General features: G+C 39.3%; 3 protein-coding genes across 3 annotated transcripts in view; 1 reads left to right on the plus strand and 2 right to left on the minus strand.

Moving 5' to 3' along the window:
• Positions 1-5,824, minus strand: part of abcb7 (ATP binding cassette subfamily B member 7) — a 32,920-nt gene extending 27,096 nt beyond the window's left edge. The window contains exons 1-4 of the mRNA XM_005795328.3: positions 5,651-5,824; positions 2,542-2,625; positions 2,374-2,451; positions 1,268-1,387 (exon numbers count right to left, since the gene is read on the minus strand). Of these exons, the coding sequence (XP_005795385.2) occupies positions 1,268-1,387; positions 2,374-2,451; positions 2,542-2,625; positions 5,651-5,800 (432 nt within the window). The 5' untranslated portion in view covers positions 5,801-5,824. The remainder of the gene's footprint in view (positions 1-1,267; positions 1,388-2,373; positions 2,452-2,541; positions 2,626-5,650) is intronic.
• Positions 5,825-6,131: 307 nt separating this feature from the next.
• On the plus strand, positions 6,132-11,637 carry uprt (uracil phosphoribosyltransferase homolog). Its single transcript, XM_005795329.3, has 7 exons — positions 6,132-6,385; positions 7,232-7,274; positions 7,361-7,430; positions 7,585-7,647; positions 9,321-9,482; positions 9,995-10,093; positions 11,256-11,637. Exons 1-7 carry the CDS (start codon positions 6,159-6,161, stop codon positions 11,360-11,362), a joined length of 771 nt encoding a protein of 256 aa, XP_005795386.1. The 5' UTR covers positions 6,132-6,158; the 3' UTR covers positions 11,363-11,637.
• An 887-nt stretch (positions 11,638-12,524) lies between these two features.
• zdhhc15 (zinc finger DHHC-type containing 15) lies at positions 12,525-16,968 on the minus strand. The gene is made up of 11 exons (XM_005795330.3): positions 16,802-16,968; positions 16,435-16,461; positions 16,257-16,351; positions 16,042-16,162; positions 15,771-15,840; positions 14,772-14,804; positions 14,564-14,684; positions 14,293-14,425; positions 14,030-14,156; positions 13,764-13,879; positions 12,525-13,218 (listed from the first exon to the last, which is right to left on the minus strand). The coding sequence occupies exons 1-11, from the start codon at positions 16,923-16,925 to the stop codon at positions 13,175-13,177; spliced, it is 1,011 nt and encodes a 336-aa protein (XP_005795387.2). The 5' UTR covers positions 16,926-16,968; the 3' UTR covers positions 12,525-13,174.
• Between the last annotated feature and the right edge of the window lie 2,341 nt (positions 16,969-19,309).

Below are 19,309 nucleotides of genomic sequence, written 5' to 3' on the forward strand. Positions count from 1 at the left end.
AAATAATTGTTTTCCAGGAGAAAGCATTGATGGACCCAGGCCAAGGGCAGTAGGTGCCAAGATGACAAGAGGGAACTACATGGAGCGGTCTTTTTAGAATGAAAAGAGCTGCACAATTCACTCCCTAGAAAGGCTTAATGAATTTCTACCATATTTTGTTCTACGGAGCAGCTGATCTCTGGTAGTTTGTGTTTCATTATTACTCATTTATGGAATCAGCATTTAATGACATAATAAACTCAAAGTGCTCTAGCAGGTTGCTTCTGACCCTGTGCCTGTAAAAACAATTTTCCCTCTATTTAACAAGAAAACCTCTCCTTTATTGCCATCACTCCTGCAAGAGTCCACTGACTGATTTTGAAAGACTTTGAAAGACTTATTTGAGTCACAAGTAATTTTTAGTTTGACTTTTATTTTTTACTTTTGTTTGTTAAACAATGATTCCCATTTTCATCCAGTAATTGCCAACAGAAAACAGCAGTTGTTGCTGTTTCTAAAGAATATTCTACACACAAAACAGATGAAGTAACGTGCACCAGGAGTTTCTGCAAATTTCAGTAAGTTGAATGTAGGACTTTTATAATTTACTTTAGAAAAAACATGAATTAAACACAACCCAATAAATTACTTAATAACAAAAACAACTTAAATAAAATCCAGGTTTTATCTTTTGCAATGCCCATTTTCAAGTCAAATCTTGTAGCTGCAGTATGCAACTTTTATAAAAAATTTGAATGAGTATAACGTATTTTATCAGGTGGACAGACTTTCATTGTCCTTAAAGTCTCTATGTTATGTATATTTTCAGTGACAGAGGTGCCACATGCTCACAAAGAGTGATTTTAATGAAAGAAAAAAAAGCAACGAGAAAGGAAAATATTATTAATACTCAATATAATCATTTGAATATTTAGCATTAGTTTTGCAATAACACATTTTCCTGATGCAGTGCGGCCTTACCTCTGATCAAAGTAATGAAAACTCTGAAGGACTTGCTGCTGGTTGATAATATTTATCAGAGTAATACATACATTCCATAAAAACCATTATAGCTAGGTTATGGAGATTTACTTTTAAGTAATTTGTTGCAAAAGCAAGTACCAAACTTCCCAAAGAGGAATTAAAATGAATAGATATGGCAGTATGAAAAGTAGCCTGTAACCAATTTACACCTAAAATAGCTAAGCACAAAACAGCTAAAAGAGGAAGGAAAAGCAAGTAGAGCTAATGTCACCAAATTTACTAGCATAAACTTTTATAAACTTACTTTAGCTCCAGCTAGAAGGCCAAGTGAAACGGCAACACGCGCCCGCAGGTCTGGTCGGTCCTTTGGCCACACGTAGGCCAGCATCGCAGACAGAATCGTCGTCGAATTCACTTCTTTCAGCTGCAGTGAATCAACAACATAAACAAAATGTTCGATAATTTTCCCGGATTTTCCGCCTGTCTTAAAAAGCAGAAAACATGGAAAACATGGATAAAATCGTGTTTGGATCATTTGAACTTTCTAATCTGCGTTCTGTCTGAAAATATTGGCGAGTAATGCTCATTCTGCAGTCAGTGCGACAGTCGCAGCAACCTTAAGACCACACTGTGGCAGACACATGGAACATCAAATGTCAGCAGGAGTCCCCTGAGAGATCTGACAACAGCAATGAGAGAGTCTCCAGGTGGACTTGGGCATCCAGTCTGACACTACAACTCCCAGGAGACACCTGGGCTGTCATCCCAGCTGAGGCAGAGAATCCGCTGGTGCCAGCGCGGCTGTTTACCCGCACTTCCACACACATCTGCCGTGGGGACTCTCGGCAGGCTACAGAATATGCGGTAATTCCTCTAATCCACTCAATATGGTGGCAACCTGTTCCAGCCCTGCTGTGTGGCAGCTCCTTGGAGCAAATTACAGAGAAAGTGTATCCATCACCTGGCTTTAATCAAACACAATCAGGCAAAGTGTTACACTGCAAAGGCAGCACAACTGATTTAAATGCAACTTAAAAGAGCCTTAATATATCACAATATGTTAAAATCTATACCATATATGATTCTAATTTATTCCAAAGCCGCAACAATAACTGACCAGATTAATTGACAGTGAACTGATAAGCACAGATATGAACAATGACACTGTATTTAGATGCAGGTTTACTGGAATCACATTTGCTAGTATTGATCATCTATAAGTTGAAGTGATGAAAAGTTAAATTAACTCCGACAATGTCAAATCAATACCCTAAATACCCACTGACACGGGCACTTATTTTACATTAATTTCTCATTTACAACTCCCAATTATTGTTTATTTAATTGCTATGAATAAACACAGCAGTGTGAAACTTTTCGTTGCTGATTGGACCAAGGTACAACACTCACCACATTTTTTGGGTCTGCACTCAAACCTCCTCCTGCGTGTCCATGCCAACATGTCCGCTTGTCCATCCCCTGCAAATGCTGTAGAAACGTGAATAGAATCACTTTGTAATTTCAGGTTTGACTTTGTAAAACACACTTGTTTTCAGCAGTATGAAAAATACTACTCACTTTTAGCCCGTCTAAAATCCGACGGCTGCTCTCCAATCTGTTTGTGCTCCATGTCGTTGTTCGTAAGTGTGGAATGGAGCTCAGCTGAAACACAAGAGATGCCGTATATGACTGTTGTCTTATTTTTGTTTATAGCGTCATTTTGGAAATTGAAGCATGCTGAAACAGAATAAATACGGGGCTCGGAAAAATTTGCTCCCTTATAGATTTCACACTTTAAACTTCCAGCCTGAATTAAAATTCAGGTTTTAAAAGTCAGGACAAGAGGTGCAAAAGTCTCTTAAATACTTTGTGACAATAATTATTTGTTCAAACAGAGACAGGTTAGTTTGAATAGCTTTTCACAAATTAAATTATCTGAAATGTTTTGTATTTATCCAAGTTATCTTTGTGTGATATTAAAATACTTTTTCACTCTGAAACATTTAAGTGTAACAAACACGCAAAAAACAAAAGAATTCTGTAAAAAGACAAAAACCACACAAAAAACTGTAACGTCTAACAAAACAAAAAAGGGATTTTTAAGAAGAGGCAAAACAGAACTGAACACATTCTGAATATTTATTGTCATATTGTTTATTTTGTCAAAGTGTTGGTGTTTTACCAGAGGTAAAGGTCAAGTCAGACTTCCTTCAGAAATCTTCAATAAGTGTTTTAAACACTGGCTATGTTTACACATCATCATGGAAACCTCTGTTTTAATCCTTAAAACAATGGGTTCAACAGAAGACTCAAACATGTCAAGGCACGCTCCCAAGACATTTCAGAACTTCTGAGTGTATATCTGCAACAGAATTTTGTTTCAAGAACACTTGCAGTCGACGTAGGATGAGAGCTACAAACACGCCTACAAACACGCTGACTGTTAACACAAGATATCTTGTGGGTGGATTAAGAAAAGCACATTGATCTTAAAGTAAGCCTAACCCATAGTGACCCGTTTCTATTGTTCTGCATAATTCCACGGTTGAATATCTATATATACACACACAAGACTGTTGAAAAAGTGAGTGAGCAAATCCTTTTTTTCTAATTAAACTATTCTAGCTTTAATAATAAAATATATAATGATTTATTGCAACTAGGTTTAAGTTAGGATGCTTCTTTTCTCATGAAGTGGTTGTTTGGGTGATTTTACTTTCATATTTGACCACTCTCACTAAAAAGTTAGGACAACACTGGAATTAATTAGAAAGTACATGTAGACCAATACAAAAATCACATTGTGATCATCTAGAGTATAAATACCTTGGCATCAAGGTATTAAAAATGTTGCATTGTTATTTAGTAGCAGTTGGAATAACTATGGATTTGCATTTTAAAAATACAGCAGCTATGTCATGTTTTACATTATAAATACCTTGCTTTCAAGGTATTTATAATGTAAAACATGACTTAGCTTGCAACTAAGTTTAAGTTAGGATGCTTCTTATTTGTATTTTAAAAATACAGCAGATAAGTCATGTTTTACGTTATAAATACCTTGCCTTCAAGGTATTTATAATGTAAAACACGACTTAGTTTTACATTATAAAACTAAGTCATGCTTTCAAGGTATTTATAATGTAAAACATGACATAGCTGCTGTATTTTTAAAATGCAAATCCATAGTTATTCCAACTGCTACAAAATAATAATGCAACATTTTTAATTTATAGCATAGTCTATAAATGTTTTGGGGGCATTTTCATAAATACATCTAAGCAAAAACACAGTTGTGTTCTGAATAGGTTCAAGATGTTTTCAAGAATCCCAATCCCATTCTGCTCAGGTAGCCAGTCTGATGTTATTTCTGGTACTTATTTATTTGAGATCTTTGATATTTATTTTACTTAGTTATACTTATGCTTTACTAGCTCAATATTTATGTATGTCTTAGCAAGACTTTCAGTAATAGAAAGTCTTGGTAAGACAATAACATTGGTAAATATTGCGCTGATAACAATTGCTATAAAAGTCTATTTTGCTCTTCTGTTTCTATCTCATGTGTGCTTCCATTGCTCTGTGACTTTTAGTACTATGGCAATGTCATCTGTGTCCTGTGTGAGCATCTGTTGCTGTGAGAAAGCCTTGTTACTGAAACGTGCTACAGAAATAAACTTGACTTGACTAAATATTACATTAGCCCATACCATTTTAAATATATTAGACAACAATTATTGCACTTTAAACACTGATTTGCAATACCAATATTGCAGACACCAATACTGTTATTATAAATTAGTTACAAAATTCAACCCAACTACGTCTCACCTTTTAGCAAGTATTTTAAAATTTGTTTTTACCATTTTTATTTACCTTTGTGATGTGGTTTCATCACATTTCTATGTTTTATTTCACAGAGGTTATGGCAATGATAACCTTTCCTTAGGTGCCAGATCCATCTACAACTCTGTGTGTACCTCAGAAGTTTCTGTGAGTGGATGTGTTTTTATGGATGTAGGCAATTGGGTAGTAAAGAGGACTTACTGACTTTCAATCCTTTATTTTCCAGTTTCTCCTTACATGTTTCCAATGACATACAATAAATAAACTCTGATTTCGGTTGTTGTCTTTACCAGTGAGTGAGTGAGTGCAGAAGTACTTCCTGAATTAAAAATGTCTGAATAAACTGACAGCAGACCTTCGTTGATCATTGCCAAATAATCCATAAATGTGTTGACATAAAAGGACAGTTGTATCAGCCATAACACGAGTGAACCCGGGTGGGACTGAGGGTCTTATCTAACCTGTCAGATGGAACTGGAGACACGTGATGGGACTACAGTAAGGCTGCACGGTTAGCTCACACACAGCTCATACAAAACGCTAATAACCTGACGCATGGCTAGTTGCTTACACAATTATTCCCACATTTAATAAAGACGCAAATTGTCGGGTAAATAACATTTAAGATAGCAGTTAGCTGCCTCAAACTTTAACAACAAGCTGTGAAAACAGCAACTTTTGAATGTCAGCAAATATTTTAGCAGAGAACTAACAAACGACAACGAAACACTGCAGCCGAATTATTTTTGTCTCACACTAAAAGTTAGTTATAGGAACTTTTATATCTGCCCTTGCGTAAAGAGTGTGTCCTCCTTACGACCAGACGTCCGGTTTTACTCACCACATATGTGTTCTGTCGTTTATAATTCCTCCCCTCTTCAGCGCCGCTTTTATTCCAAACGTGATATGAGCTGGTCTGGCGAATAAGAAAGGCCAATTTTCTGTTTTGGAAGTGAAAGCCGCATTTTAGCGGTGCCAATATCGGCGCCATGTTTCACAACGGAGGAAGACGATTAGTCAACACACCGGGTTATGCGTCACATCCGGCTTACGTTGCTAACGGAGCGTAACTGCAGCTAGCGTGTCTTAATGAGAGCGCCACGCTAACGCGGTAACAGGGGGGGAAACGTGGTCCGTCTTTAGCTTCAACTCAAACTTCTACGACTAACACGGCAACCACTCGGCCAGGATCTGTGAGGCTCGCATTCAAATAGAGTCAATTACTTTGTCGCGTTTTGTCGAAGTCTGCTCAATCTCTTCTACTTGACAAAAACAAGACACAAAAGCCCTCGTTGTCTTCTGAGTGCTACTAACAGTTAGCATCGAAACGCTTTGACCTCGCTGTCAGGATGCCATGCCACAATCAGCAGCTGAACAGTGTCAACAGCGGCCAGGAGCACCCGATGAAGCAGGTTCGGTTTGCGAGCAGCAGCAGCAGTGTGCCTGCGGTGCTGAACAGCTCTGAACCGACTGATGTCCCCACGCAGCCGGTCAGCCCGGACAGCCTGGGTCCTCAGCTGAAGCTGCTCCCTCTGAACGACCAGATCCGAGAGTTGCAGACAATAATCAGAGACAAGTGAGTCCCTGTTCTTGTATCTGCGACTCGGCACCTTATCCGATTTGGTAATATGGCCTCTGCAGAGGGACGTTGATGCCCAAAATAAATGGATTGTTCATAAAACTATTCATATATTGAATAGTATAAGTATAAACACGTTTAAAGTGCAGTTGTTTTTGATAAATCATTTCGATACTTTCCCCAAATTTCATGTGACATCCTGAGAAATGGTCTCAGGTGTATTATCCAAAAGACAAAAAACTCATATTTACAGTAGTTTAATTCAATTTCAGTATCCAACATGTTCACTTAGAAATATTTTGTTTCTCTGCAAAGGTTATGTTGGTCTTGGATTGCTAGTGTGGAAGATTTACACATGCGACCCTTTCACATCCAAAGCATGATGCTGCCACCTCCATATTTTACTTTAGATATGGTGTTGCTTTCATTTTCCTGGAATCGGTGCCAAAACGTTTGCTGGACCTTTGTTGTTTATCTTGAAATAAAATACTTCTGTCTTTCAGACATATGGAGAATACAGTAAAATGTTGGTAAATGATGTATTCATACCTCTGGCAGAATGACATAATGTAAAACAGAAAACCTAAAATAATCCTGAGGGAAGGTCTGTGATTTTGATACACAGATTGAAGCAAAAGTATAGAAGCAACACCAGCAAATTGTAGAGTTTGTTATTTTTGAAGCAATCAAAAGTTTGTGTGTGTGTGTGTTGCACCTCTTTGCATTTTAAATTGATCTAACCACTGCTGAAAATTTGTCAACCTTACTTTGTCAAAGCTGAAATAAAGCACTAAAGTGTAAAAGCGGAGGCTGATCTAATCAAGTGCCTATTTATACTTTCAGAACGACCAGCAGAGGAGATTTTGTTTTCTGTGCAGACCGACTGGTGAGATCATATACTGTACAGCAACACGGCAAAGCCATTTGTTTTCAGCTTTCTGAAATAGTTTCTGTTTTCCCCCCCAACAACAGATCAGACTAGTAGTTGAAGAAGGATTGAACCAGCTTCCCTTCTCAGAGTGCACCGTCACCACTCCCACAGGTCAGATGGTCTCAGGTTTAACGCTCCAGATTTGAAAACATGAGCCAAAACACTGAACTGGTTTTTCTGCTCTGCTCCATTTTTATTTGTATTTTTTGCAGCGCTAGTCAGTACAGCTCCATTTTATGTCCGTGTTTCATTTTCCACCCCTTAGGGTACAAGTATGAGGGAGTCAAGTTTGAAAGAGGCAACTGTGGAGTCAGCATCATGAGGAGTGGTAAGTGAGGCCCAGTGCAGCTTTTTAAGGCTTTTAGATGTGAGGACACTTTAGTCTGTGAATCTCTACTTTTATATTTCCGCGCGTGCTGTACGTTCCCTGCTGCTCATTCTCACAAGCTTAAAATGTCTGCTTGGTTGGCCGTTTTTCATCACTCTATGATGATAAGTTTCAATAAGAGTGATCGATTCAAGGTTACTTGGAGCGATTTTATATTTAGTCGTTTTTTGCCAAGCATGAGCTTTAAGGTCACTTCAGCTGTAACTTAATGTCAAGGACGAGAACAGTGTTGCCGAATCGGAGCACAGTAAATTGCTTACTTAAAAGCTGTACATGTCATCAGTGTGTGATGCAAGTCTAAGCACAAAGTCGTGTTGATCTCACCCGTGTCGACACATCTTCAATTATACATTGCAATCCAAGAAATACATTCCGTGTTTTGTTTGCAGGCAGTAGAACTTTTTATTGTGTTTTGAATGGTAGTTCTGCAGGCTTGCAGCAGGTCTTTTTCTTGACATTGCTTCTTAGCTCGAGTATCAGTCGAGTCACACCAGAAGATTTTCAGAGTTGTTTCTTTTGTAGTTAGCAAACAGCTCATAAACTTAAGGGATAAGACCATGTTTTCTACAGTCCTGACACAGAATTGATTGTAATTTGCATTTATAGGCACTGTACATCTAACAGTCTGCCACGAAGATGTGTATAAAAGGTAATTCCTAAAGAGCTGTAAGCTGAAATATTTACCTTACGGAGGGAATCAACTAAAAGATCTCTCTCTCTCGTGTCTTGTTACATTGAATTTATTTCTTAAACATGCAACTTTCAGATACTGAAGGTCTTATCTAGATTCCTCAGTCCTCATGCTTCTTCTTTTGCTCCTCACCTTCTTATTACCTTTAAGCACGCACGGCACAATGTTCTGTCACTGTCAACACAAGATATGACAGAGTGAAAAAGCAGACAATATGTATAAAGAAAAACCGTGGAGGACCTTCAGAAAGCTGGTGAACTATTGACAGAGATCAGTTTAAAAGGTTAGACTAAAGCCTGTTTTTTTTTAAAGACAGTAATGAAGGACCTTGGAAAAAGTTTTTATTTCATACGTTATATCTGTAAATGCCTGTAGTTAAATCTACAGCGATAGACTGACTATGAATTGATATCGTACTGCATTATTGTCAGAGCATACCTGAATTTTGTCTTGCATAACAGTAGTTTTGCTTACAAACATACATAGAGACATGTGAATAGATAGAATCCACATGTAAGCCTGTTGCAACAACCAATTAATCAATCGCACAATGCATTAATATAAACAGTTTTCATTCTGATCATTAATATGTAATTGGATTTTGTAATTTTTTAAGCAATTTTTAGTATTAATTTCTGCAATAATTAGAAACTTTATTTTAGATCATTTTTCCCCAGATTTAGATAAGTATTGAAAAAGACAACTGAGCTCAAAAAAATGTATTTCCTATTAGCTGTAAACTCTATTCTCTGTCCTAATGTCAGGATATCCCATCAATTAACTGATTTGTTCGTCCATCCATCCATTTGGCCGTATTTCAGCCATCAATCCCAAATTGATTGTTTAGAAATGTCAGTTTGGTGTTTTGTGATGACAAAGCGTGTGGGAACCCTGTCAACAGAACTATGTTTGGTTTCCACAGGTGAAGCCATGGAGCAGGGCCTCCGGGACTGCTGCCGCTCAATCCGGATCGGAAAGATCCTCATCCAGAGCGACGAGGAGACCCAGAAAGCGAAGGTCTACTACGCAAAGTTTCCCCCAGATGTGTACAGAAGAAAAGTGCTGCTCATGTACCCCATCCTCAGTGAGTTGCTGCAGGCTCAGCCCGGCTCCGGTTAACCACGTCCAGTCGTACAGAAATGTGAAAACGCGTCTAATTTTATGCAAAAAAAATTTTTTTTCCTGTATTCATTCATTGTAAGTAGTCTCCCTTGAGTTGACCTTCACTGCCACCACCAACTCTGCATTGCCACATCATACAGAACCATTCACACTGCTCTGATAATTATAGCTCTCATGGGGGAAATTATACACTGCCTCAGAGTTAGCCACCAGGCTGCAGAATAACATAATGAGGACCAATGAAAATAGGATCCTAATGGTCCTGGTTTCCTGATGTCACAACGGGCATATTTCTGCTGTCACTTAAAAATGTAATAGTGGCAAAACTTGGTTTAAAGATATATATATTTGTATCACAATGAATAAAGTTTAACTAATGCATACAAGAATGCAATTTTTTCCATCAGATGAAGTGTTCATTGTAACCAGGCAGGTGAAAGAGCACATCTAACCTCGCATCTGCTGCTTCTGTAGGTACAGGGAACACGGTGATCGAGGCCGTCAGGGTGCTGATAGAACACGGAGTCCAACCCAAGCACATTATTCTCCTCAGCCTCTTCTCCACACCTCATGGTAAACCAGCACACAGCTCGCAACCCCATTTTTCTTTTTGCTTCTGCTTTCTAATCTCTTTATATGCATGTGCAGGACTGTTCACTGGTGCTTTGATGGCTTTTGACAATATAAGTTTGGAGGTTCTTAGTAATTTCTGTAGTTTCTATAGCTACCATCCAGGTTACTGTGACATTTAATGTGGATGTTAAAAAAAGGATTTCAAGGTAATTCGACTTTGTGACCTTTCCTCCTGTGGATCCGTCAGGTTAAAACTTAAACTTGGACATAAGACATATTTAAATCTGAAGGGCACTCTGGGATACTTTTTTTTTATTTTTTTTTTTTGAAGAATTGTTCTTAGCGCAGTTAGGAAGTGTGAGGTTGTAGAAGAACAGAGAATTGACACGTAGTCGATCCAATCTGCTGGGAACTAAACCAAGAACCAGATTCCTCAATTCCTTCCCAGTTTTTCTCTTAATGTTGCATCTGAAATCTGTTTTTGTAAACTTTGACCTGCTGTTACTGATTTTAGATCATATTAATTATAAGTTAGAAAATTAAAATACAAGAGTATTAAAAATATTTTTTGTTGCCATGATCTGTTATCAGACGGAAGCAATGTAATTATTTCAATAAAATGAATGGTAAGTTGAGTAAATTAATGTGCCGCTTTTCCAATCTTACAAACTCACCATTCGAATCACTTGTCACTAAAGGCAGTAGCAGGAATTGAACACACAACTTCCATATTGCATGACTGCTACTCTCCACTGAACCATAATTTGCTCCAGCAATACGCCATCTCAGTTTTAGCATCTTATTAGCAATCAGCATCAACAAAAATCAGTAGCCTTCGCGTTTATTTCCTAGAGCAGTTCTCTACATGCTTTGATGTTTCTGCTCCGGAACATGCCAACACATTGGAGCCAGTTTATCACCCATTTATTCAAATATAGAATTTTCTTTTTATTGCAGTAAAATTCTTACTTAAGCCACTTCTTTTCAAGTTGCAATTTAAGAAGAAAAGTTGTTTACAAGTTTCTGAAATTTAGGACCTTTGAGATTAATTTTCTGTTGCATTTTGTGCTTTTAATAATCCATGTTTCTATAGCTGCGTTCATTTACGTGTCACTGCATTAGGACGCTGCCCTTTTTAAATTATCATCCATGTCTCCTTTAGGAGCCAAGTCCATAATCCAGGAGTTTCCAGACATCACCATCCTGACCACAGAGGTTCACCCAGTGGCGCCAACACATTTTGGACAGAGATACTTTGGTACTGACTAAAACAGGACAAAAAGCTTTTGGTTTTTTTTCTGCAGGCTTTGTCTCTGTATTTCATGGTGTCCTTGTGAACCGCAGTACTATTTACTCAAGTTTTTGAACTGACACCTAATGATTGACCCCATTACTTGTATTTATTGCTTTTTTTTTTGTTTTGCTTTCTATGCTCAGACTGTAGAAAGAAAACCACAAAGATTAAAACATGGATCATTTTATTTTGCATTGTATGAAGAGATGAATCAATAAAGAATTTATATTTGTTTACAGACAGAACAATACATGAAAGTGGATTGAGGTGGGTTTTTCTTTGTACGCTGGTAATGGTTTAAAAAAAATGTGGAAGCACCATTCACCATACTCGAAACAGTTAAAGAAAAAGGAACCACGTTTAAATTCATCTCTTAGCTGCAAATAATCTCATGGATTTTATACATCATGGTTTAAGAAAAGCACACCACTTTAAAGTTTGTCACAAAAGGATCAAAACATACAGACACTGCCTGCAGCAGGTATAAATCAATGAACAAACATACAGGAAAAAAGGAATGTAACAATAAATAGACAAGACTATGATACACTTGACATCAACTTCATCAATATTTCATTATGCTTTATACACACTTTGAACATGGTTTAAAAAAAATCAAGATAAGTATTTGTCACTGGAGCAGCATCGGATATGGGTTTAAACAGCTGGGAAGCATTTTAAAGTGTCCAGATGGAACAGCATCAAAGCTTATTAAAGGCCAAGCTCTTATTTTTAGGCTTATAAGTAAGGTTTAAGTGCAGAAATTAAGAGTTTTACAGGAGATCCAGCAATGTTTTTCTAAATTATTAAAATTTTACAAAGATTAAAACAATGCAGAATATCACCCTCCTCCATCAGTAAGTTGATGAGAACAGGTTTAATAAATATGTACAATAATGAATGAGGATAGCTGGTATGATGGATAGCGTGTGCTCATGTCCAATGAGCGCACGCCAGAGTTCAGCAAACAGCATCTAAGTCATGATATACAAGATATTCAGAATATTACTTCCTTCAAAAAGAAGAAACAATATGTTCGGCCTGCAATGAAGCTATGCTGTAAAAAGCTTAATCAGTGCTTGCTTATAGTTTTTCTGTTTGCTGTGATATGTCCAATAAGATAACATTGTTGACTTCACTGGAAAACCGCTTTTTTTTTTTTTTGTCAAAAACTCCACAGTTTGCCTGGAAAGGGTGATGCGATGATACATTCTCAGGAGAAATTTCTCCAAAGCACACAGGAATACTTATGTAAGGCGCAGGTCAAGTCAGATCTTCTAATATGCTTATAACCTTTTGTTAGAGTAAAATTAAAACCTACGTTACACTGGGGGAAACGTCAAAGTGATTGGCCAGCTGGGTCCCTACGCTAGACCTCCGCAGGCCTCAGGGTGGATTTTAATACCTCCCCTCCTGCTGAGAAGGATTGTTAAGGTGCAACACTGTAAACGCAGCCCAGCTGTGAAACAGAGGCATGTAAAATAGCACTGTACCACACAGCATCACCAACAAACCAATAATAAATAACATATCCTTTTTACTGAGGTAATAGGTTTTCTTCTTAAATAAACCATTATTTGTACTGCAACTTGTCAGCCATCTAAGTTATCTTTCCTCATCATGTGAAACTTAATTGAAAATTGGCAACAACAAAAAAAAAAAATCATAATGCAGACCGTCTCCCACTCACCATCTCCAGCATTTCCCCAACTTCCATATTATTTGGAATGCAAACACATCATAACAAAGTGTTTGATAAAAGTAAGTATTATCTGTGCATGTGCAGGTTAGTCGTCCATCTCGATAGTAACAGAGGGGTCTGCGTCCTCAACTGGAACAAGAGAAAACTCATCTTAGTGGGCAAATCAGGAACTTTTTCCAAAGGTTTTGTTCTAACTGATGGATTTCATAATAAGCGAGGATTGTTGCAGTGTATCACCACTAGGTGGTAGCAGAATATTCAAACAGCTGTGCATGTGACTGATGCACCCCGATTATGCTTTCATAGTTCATATCTACAGTATAGAGTTATGTCAAATAAGAAAACAGCAAAAACTAAGGGAACTAATCACTTTAGTCGTTCCACTGGTATATTATTGAAAACTATTATTTCTTAACAAGGGATCCCCGCCGCCATAGAATAAATGTTCCTAATTTTTCAGTGAGATATTGCTACAGCAAAAAAAAAAAAAAAAAAATCTGTCTATTTAAGACTTTACATTGTTCTCCCTGGGATAAAGTTTAAAGAGTGCTGCGCAGTGTACTATATCAATATCCGGCTCCTAAGGCTAACCAGTGGAGCTATTGGAAATGATTGTGTAGAGGGAAAAAAGATTCTGGAACATATCTGAATAATAAACAGAAAAGAGAACTTACCCAAACTTCCTTCTGAACCATCATCTGACTCATCCCACATGTCCTCGTTAGCTAACAAGGGGTTATGGGATTCAGAGCTCTGACTCCTTAAAGGAAAGTAGTGACCATTCCCTTGGCTGCCATTACAACATATGAAAAAGGAAATTATTCAGTGTATTTTTTTTTTGTCTTGTTTTATTCACATACAAAACTACTTCCCTATTTTTCTTAATAATGATATTTGACGTCTCTGTGAACAGAAATTTACGTTCTTTTTTTGTAATTACCTTGTGAAAACAGGGATGAACCACAGTTTGCGGTCTTCTCCAAACACTTGCAGCAGGTTTTTGTGTAGGCCAAGACTGAACCCGTTTCTGTCAGGTCCACTGGCAAATACTGGAGCTGAGAAGGCCTCTACAAAAGGGAAAGGGAACTGTAAATTAGAAAGTGTTTTCATGCCACAATTTTCCTGATTTTCTTGGATTAAGAAATATATATACATCACATAAATGGTTGTATATTCCCTTAAAGAAAGCATGTCACCTCTCACCTAAAGTGGATCTGTTCTTGGCCACTAACCAACAGTGGTAACTGAAGAGAAACATGAGACTGACAAAGAACATGAGTGCAACAAACATGAGGAAGAGGATATGGAACTTTGCAGGTCCATTTGGCAGGTCCCCCTAAGGACAGAAAGAAACAAGAGACATTAGTTCATGGGAAAACCAGTGGCAAGAAGGACACCTAACCTAAACAAACTTTACAGTAAGATTACACTGCAAAATATATGTTTTAAATTGAACAACAACAATGACACTCACCACCCAGAATTTGAGAAAATACTGAAGGACTGTTGCTGTGATGAATACACAGTACAGCATAGAGTAGGCAAGGAAAAGTAGGAAAAACTTGTAGTTGGAAAAACCGACACAGTTGTTAACCCTGGGAGAAAAATACGATTTGGTTATCAGGGAACAGAAAAAACAATCCATGCAATCAATCTACAAAGTACTGTAAGTTCCAACTTACCAGGGACAGTGATGGTCCATCTTTAAGACACAACTAAAAAATAAAAATATACTTTTTATGCATCACTTCCAACAGTGACTGATCTTAAAACAGTATATTAGGATAAATGCTCTTGAATTATTGTGCCAAAATGAAGTTTCGAGCATAAATGTTCTTGATGATCATTTTTTCATCCAAGTCTCATCATATTAAATATAAAAAATATTAACTGTCTGAATACTAACATGTTTTTTTACAAGCATTTCTGGCGTCCACAGTGTTCAGCAAAAGTGTCCACTTTCATGTCCTGTCACATTACAGCCACAAACTTCAAGTTGCCACACAGTTGGAGAGCTTTTGGGGTGTGTGTCTCAGATGTGACGGAAAGAATCTGTAAACATCAATGTCCGAGTCCTGTCACAAATTCTCAGTTTGATCTAGGTCTAGACTTTGACTGGACCATTCTAACACACAAATATCCATTGCAGTTCTAACCGCATGTTTAGAGTCATTCTCCTGCTGGAAGGTGAATCTCTTCACAAACCTGAGAGGCCTTCACTGAACAGCGGGATTTATACTGAGATTAAATTCCACACCTGTGGACTACATTTACCAACTACATCACTTTTGAACTTGCTGAATGGATCTTCTTTAGAAATTGAGTAAAATGGGCTGAAAACAAACACTGTACTTTTACATTTTTTCTTACATGTATATGATCTTGAACTTTCTCTATAACTTCCTTCCAGTTTACAACTACTACTGTGTTGACCTAGGTCACAAAATCCCAATGAAATAAGTTGAAGTTTGTGGTTGTAGAGTGACACAATGGGGAAAAAGTTCAAGAGGTGGGAATGATGTCTTGTCTACTTCTGCCAAAGCAATGCACTGATTGATCCTCGGGATTCTGTTTCAAATGAACAGAGCAGCATTCTCCTAATTATCACAACACCTAATATATCTCCTTGCCTGAGGGTAATCTCTCTAGATTAAAGTATTGGGGAGGAAAGAGAAGCTTACGTTTCACAAACGGAGCAGTGGTGACAGCGGTCAGGCTTCAGTACCTGGCAGCGGTCACAGAACCTGATAGCTGGAGACAAGAAGATGGACGAGTTGAATGGGCGACATTTGAGCTGAGCATCCCCCCTTCACACACTTCCTGCAGCCTAGATTGTACTCTAATCAGCACTAATGAAAGAGATGCATCTGCTGATTACCACTCAAGAGAGCCTACAGCTGATAGTCCTAAGCTACTTGTTTTTACTCAAACAGATAAACGGAGACAGCTCACCTCCAGACTGGGTTCGGGTGAAAATGGGGAGTTTCTTTGCGATCTCGACGAGGATTTGCTTCTGAGCGTCTGGTCTCTCCTCCATCTCGTATCGTTGCTTGTCTGAGTATGACAGCTGGAACTGGACCACAGCATAAAAGCAAATGAATGGTATTTCTCGAAACCACATGCATATATATGGTAAATTTATACGGACAATCTAGTGTTCGGTCTACCTTTTTGCATGGTGTAGCAGGAGGGGTGAATATGGACTTCCAGTATGTCCAGGAGAACATCCCAAAGCAGACATGAAATACCAGCAGATAGACCGCTGTACATAAAAAAAAAAACAAACACAGAAATCAACAAGAGCCGCAACCTGAAAATCTAAGATATTAAAGAAAGAGCGCTCACCTTTCTCCAGCGCGTTACTGATAGTAACTGTTAAAACAAGAAAATTGAAGATATTTAGTAATCCGCTGAAAGTGGTACCAGTTGTTCAGAAGACACATATTATCTCTAAGCTAGCACAACTAGCCAGGGAGAAGTTAGCTAAGAGAGGCAATAACAGCAGTTTCTGTGTGAAAACTAGTTATCGCGAACCTATCGGAGGCGGCATCACACAAACTAAAGCGAATGACGGCGAACATTAAAAGCCACTTCCGCGTTGCCCCGTCCACCAGTAACCTTATTGTTGTTCAAGTGCTCGGCGGTAATCTGCGCTGTTTGTGGAGGAAAGAGGTCAAAAAAAAAACACAGACACGCAGTCCGTCACACTTACAAAGACACAGCTCGAACACGTAAGCATAATAAGACCAGAGCACAACGGCGGTGATGATGAGGACAGGGATCCAGGAGAAAACCCTCTGACAGCATCTCAAACCCCTGGAGAGAGCCATTTCCATCCGAGCTCCGCTCCTCCTCTGCGCTCCGCTAGCCTCCCTGGCGCTGTATCCATCAGCGTCATCTGCGAGCGATTCACCGCCCTGAACTCATCAGAGCTGAGCGCAAGAGGAGAAAAACTTATTTTATTGATTAGCACAGTAATGTGTTTCAAGCATAGTTTATAGCATATGAAAAGTAAAAACTCAGTTGCTCTTACAATTAGAAAAGTAGGTAAGATTAAAAAAAAGTAATAATAATTCCATTGCTGAAATGCGGACCTACTGAAAACCATGTCCACGTATTGTATTGTTTATGAACTGAATAGCTGTTATTGGCTCTTTTTGCATGAATTACTCCATCAACCTGGTCTGACCTGGAGGCGATCAGAAACTGCTGAGTGATTTTTTTAATGACCCTGATTAATAAAAGTGTTTCCTAGTAACTTCCAATGTTGCTGGGATCTCCTTCTCACCAGACCTTTGACCTTCTCCGTGCACATTAGGAGACGGTGAAGTTGTGCCAGAAATCTTTGGATCTCCGCAGCTTGAGCAGGTTCCAGATCCTGCAGCTGGATTTGTCATTGTGTATTAAACAAAAATCAGAATCTGGTGTAATTTGAAGGGCCGTCCAGAGGGTGGCACTGTGAGACCTTTTGAAAACGACCAACTCCGCGCATCTTTCAGCACATCTCTTTCTGCGGCTCTTTAAATCTGTAGGCTGCGCGTACGGGACATCTTGCTTTGCAAGTTTTAGTATCAGCATCAAAGGGGACTGAAGCTGAGTAATAGTGTTTGTGAGGATCAAAGTATCCAGTTATAGACTTGTTTGAACATAGATTAGTGGAGGAAGGGGGGGAGGGAGGTTCTTCCTCGGAGTTGAGATTGTGGTAAACAAAAAGGAAACACTGCAGAAGATAATTAAAAATATATGATTATCTCACCATATATGGTTATGAGTGTGTATTCTTCATCTTTCATATTCCCCCAGCCTCCTCAGATAAATGTCTAATGCTATAGATTTATGGGCCTGTCGTCATCCTCTGACGTAACCCTTCAACACCGCGCGTAAAAACCTGTAATTGTCTCCCTATTACTGACTGCACTGAAACCTTTCATCGCGTCATGGACCTCCGTGTTACTGAACAGTGGAGAGCCTCTTTGTTCGCCTTACACTGCCACCTGCCCTCCCCATCTTCACATAACGCAGACTCCCTCTCTGGAGCGCCCTCTGGGAGCAGGGTGTGAGGAGAGTGGGAGTTGCACCCAATTCAATTCAAGCCTCTTTCTCTCTTCCCTCACACACATGTGCTCCGCTCCCAGCTTCCAGGCCCCGGTCCCTCTCCCTGACATCTTCTCCCACTTCAGCACATTGTGTTTCGCTGGCTCTCCATCCTGTTCCTGTTGCACCGCAGCCACCGCCCCTCCTTTTCCTCCTCTTCAGGCATCAGTGTCGGCAGCGAGGCGATGACAGCTCCTCTCTCACTCAACCGCTCACTGGAGGCAGGGAGCGGCAATCCATCCATCAGCACGGCAGCAAACCCCTCCGCTACAAAGTCATTGTGACTAGCAAAATAGTAACGGCCTTTTAATCAAAACATTTACCCGTGTGTGCAGAAGTAAAACACAAACAGCCCGGTATCAGCAGGTTGAGGCAGACTCCTCGGGCTAGGAAGGTGTGTGCGAGGGGAGCAGATCGTGCTGGAAGTGCATTCCTTGCCGCCGTGGTGGCAGTCAACATAAACAGGCAGCCGGAGCTGGAGAGGAGCCCGTTTGGGGAGAAGTCGAGCGTGGCGGCTGGAGAGTGCGAAAGGATCAGGGTGTACAATGAGCCGCCACGCAGGATGGGGTGGAAAGAGGCGCACAATGGTCCAGTCCAGTGTTTTATTGCTTGTTGTTAAACCTTGAAGATGAAGTGGCACTTCGAGTGTGCGTTTCATTTGTCCTCCCCCACCCCCTTCCTTTCCCCTCCGGGGACCCTCGTGTCAGGCAGCTGTGCTGTGCAGGCACGAGTGATGCCGTGGACGATGACATGATTCATTTGGGAGCTTGTGTTTCCGTGTGTATTGTCAGGGAAGGAAGATCAACAGTGGAATTGTTTGTTTTGCCTGCCTCAGTGAGTTGATGCAGTAAGTTTGATAGGATTTCCATTTCATTCCCTGCATGCTTGTGCGTCTGGACGGGGAATTCACCCTGCGTGCATCCGTTTGAAGTTAATCTAGAGCACATATTGGAAAGTCTGTACTCATCGTGGCATATTGTCATTGGCAGGGCTGGCCCATGAAAAAAAACAAAGCAAAAAAAAAAAAAAAAAACAGGACTTGATAAGGGGCCCCACTAATAGGTCTTTTAATGCTCGATCATTAAATCTTTGACGTTATCAAGCAAATGTTAAGACAAGCTGAGCA

This window comes from Xiphophorus maculatus, chromosome 23, assembly GCF_002775205.1.
Source record: "Xiphophorus maculatus strain JP 163 A chromosome 23, X_maculatus-5.0-male, whole genome shotgun sequence".
NCBI classification, from domain to species: Eukaryota; Metazoa; Chordata; class Actinopteri; order Cyprinodontiformes; family Poeciliidae; genus Xiphophorus; species Xiphophorus maculatus.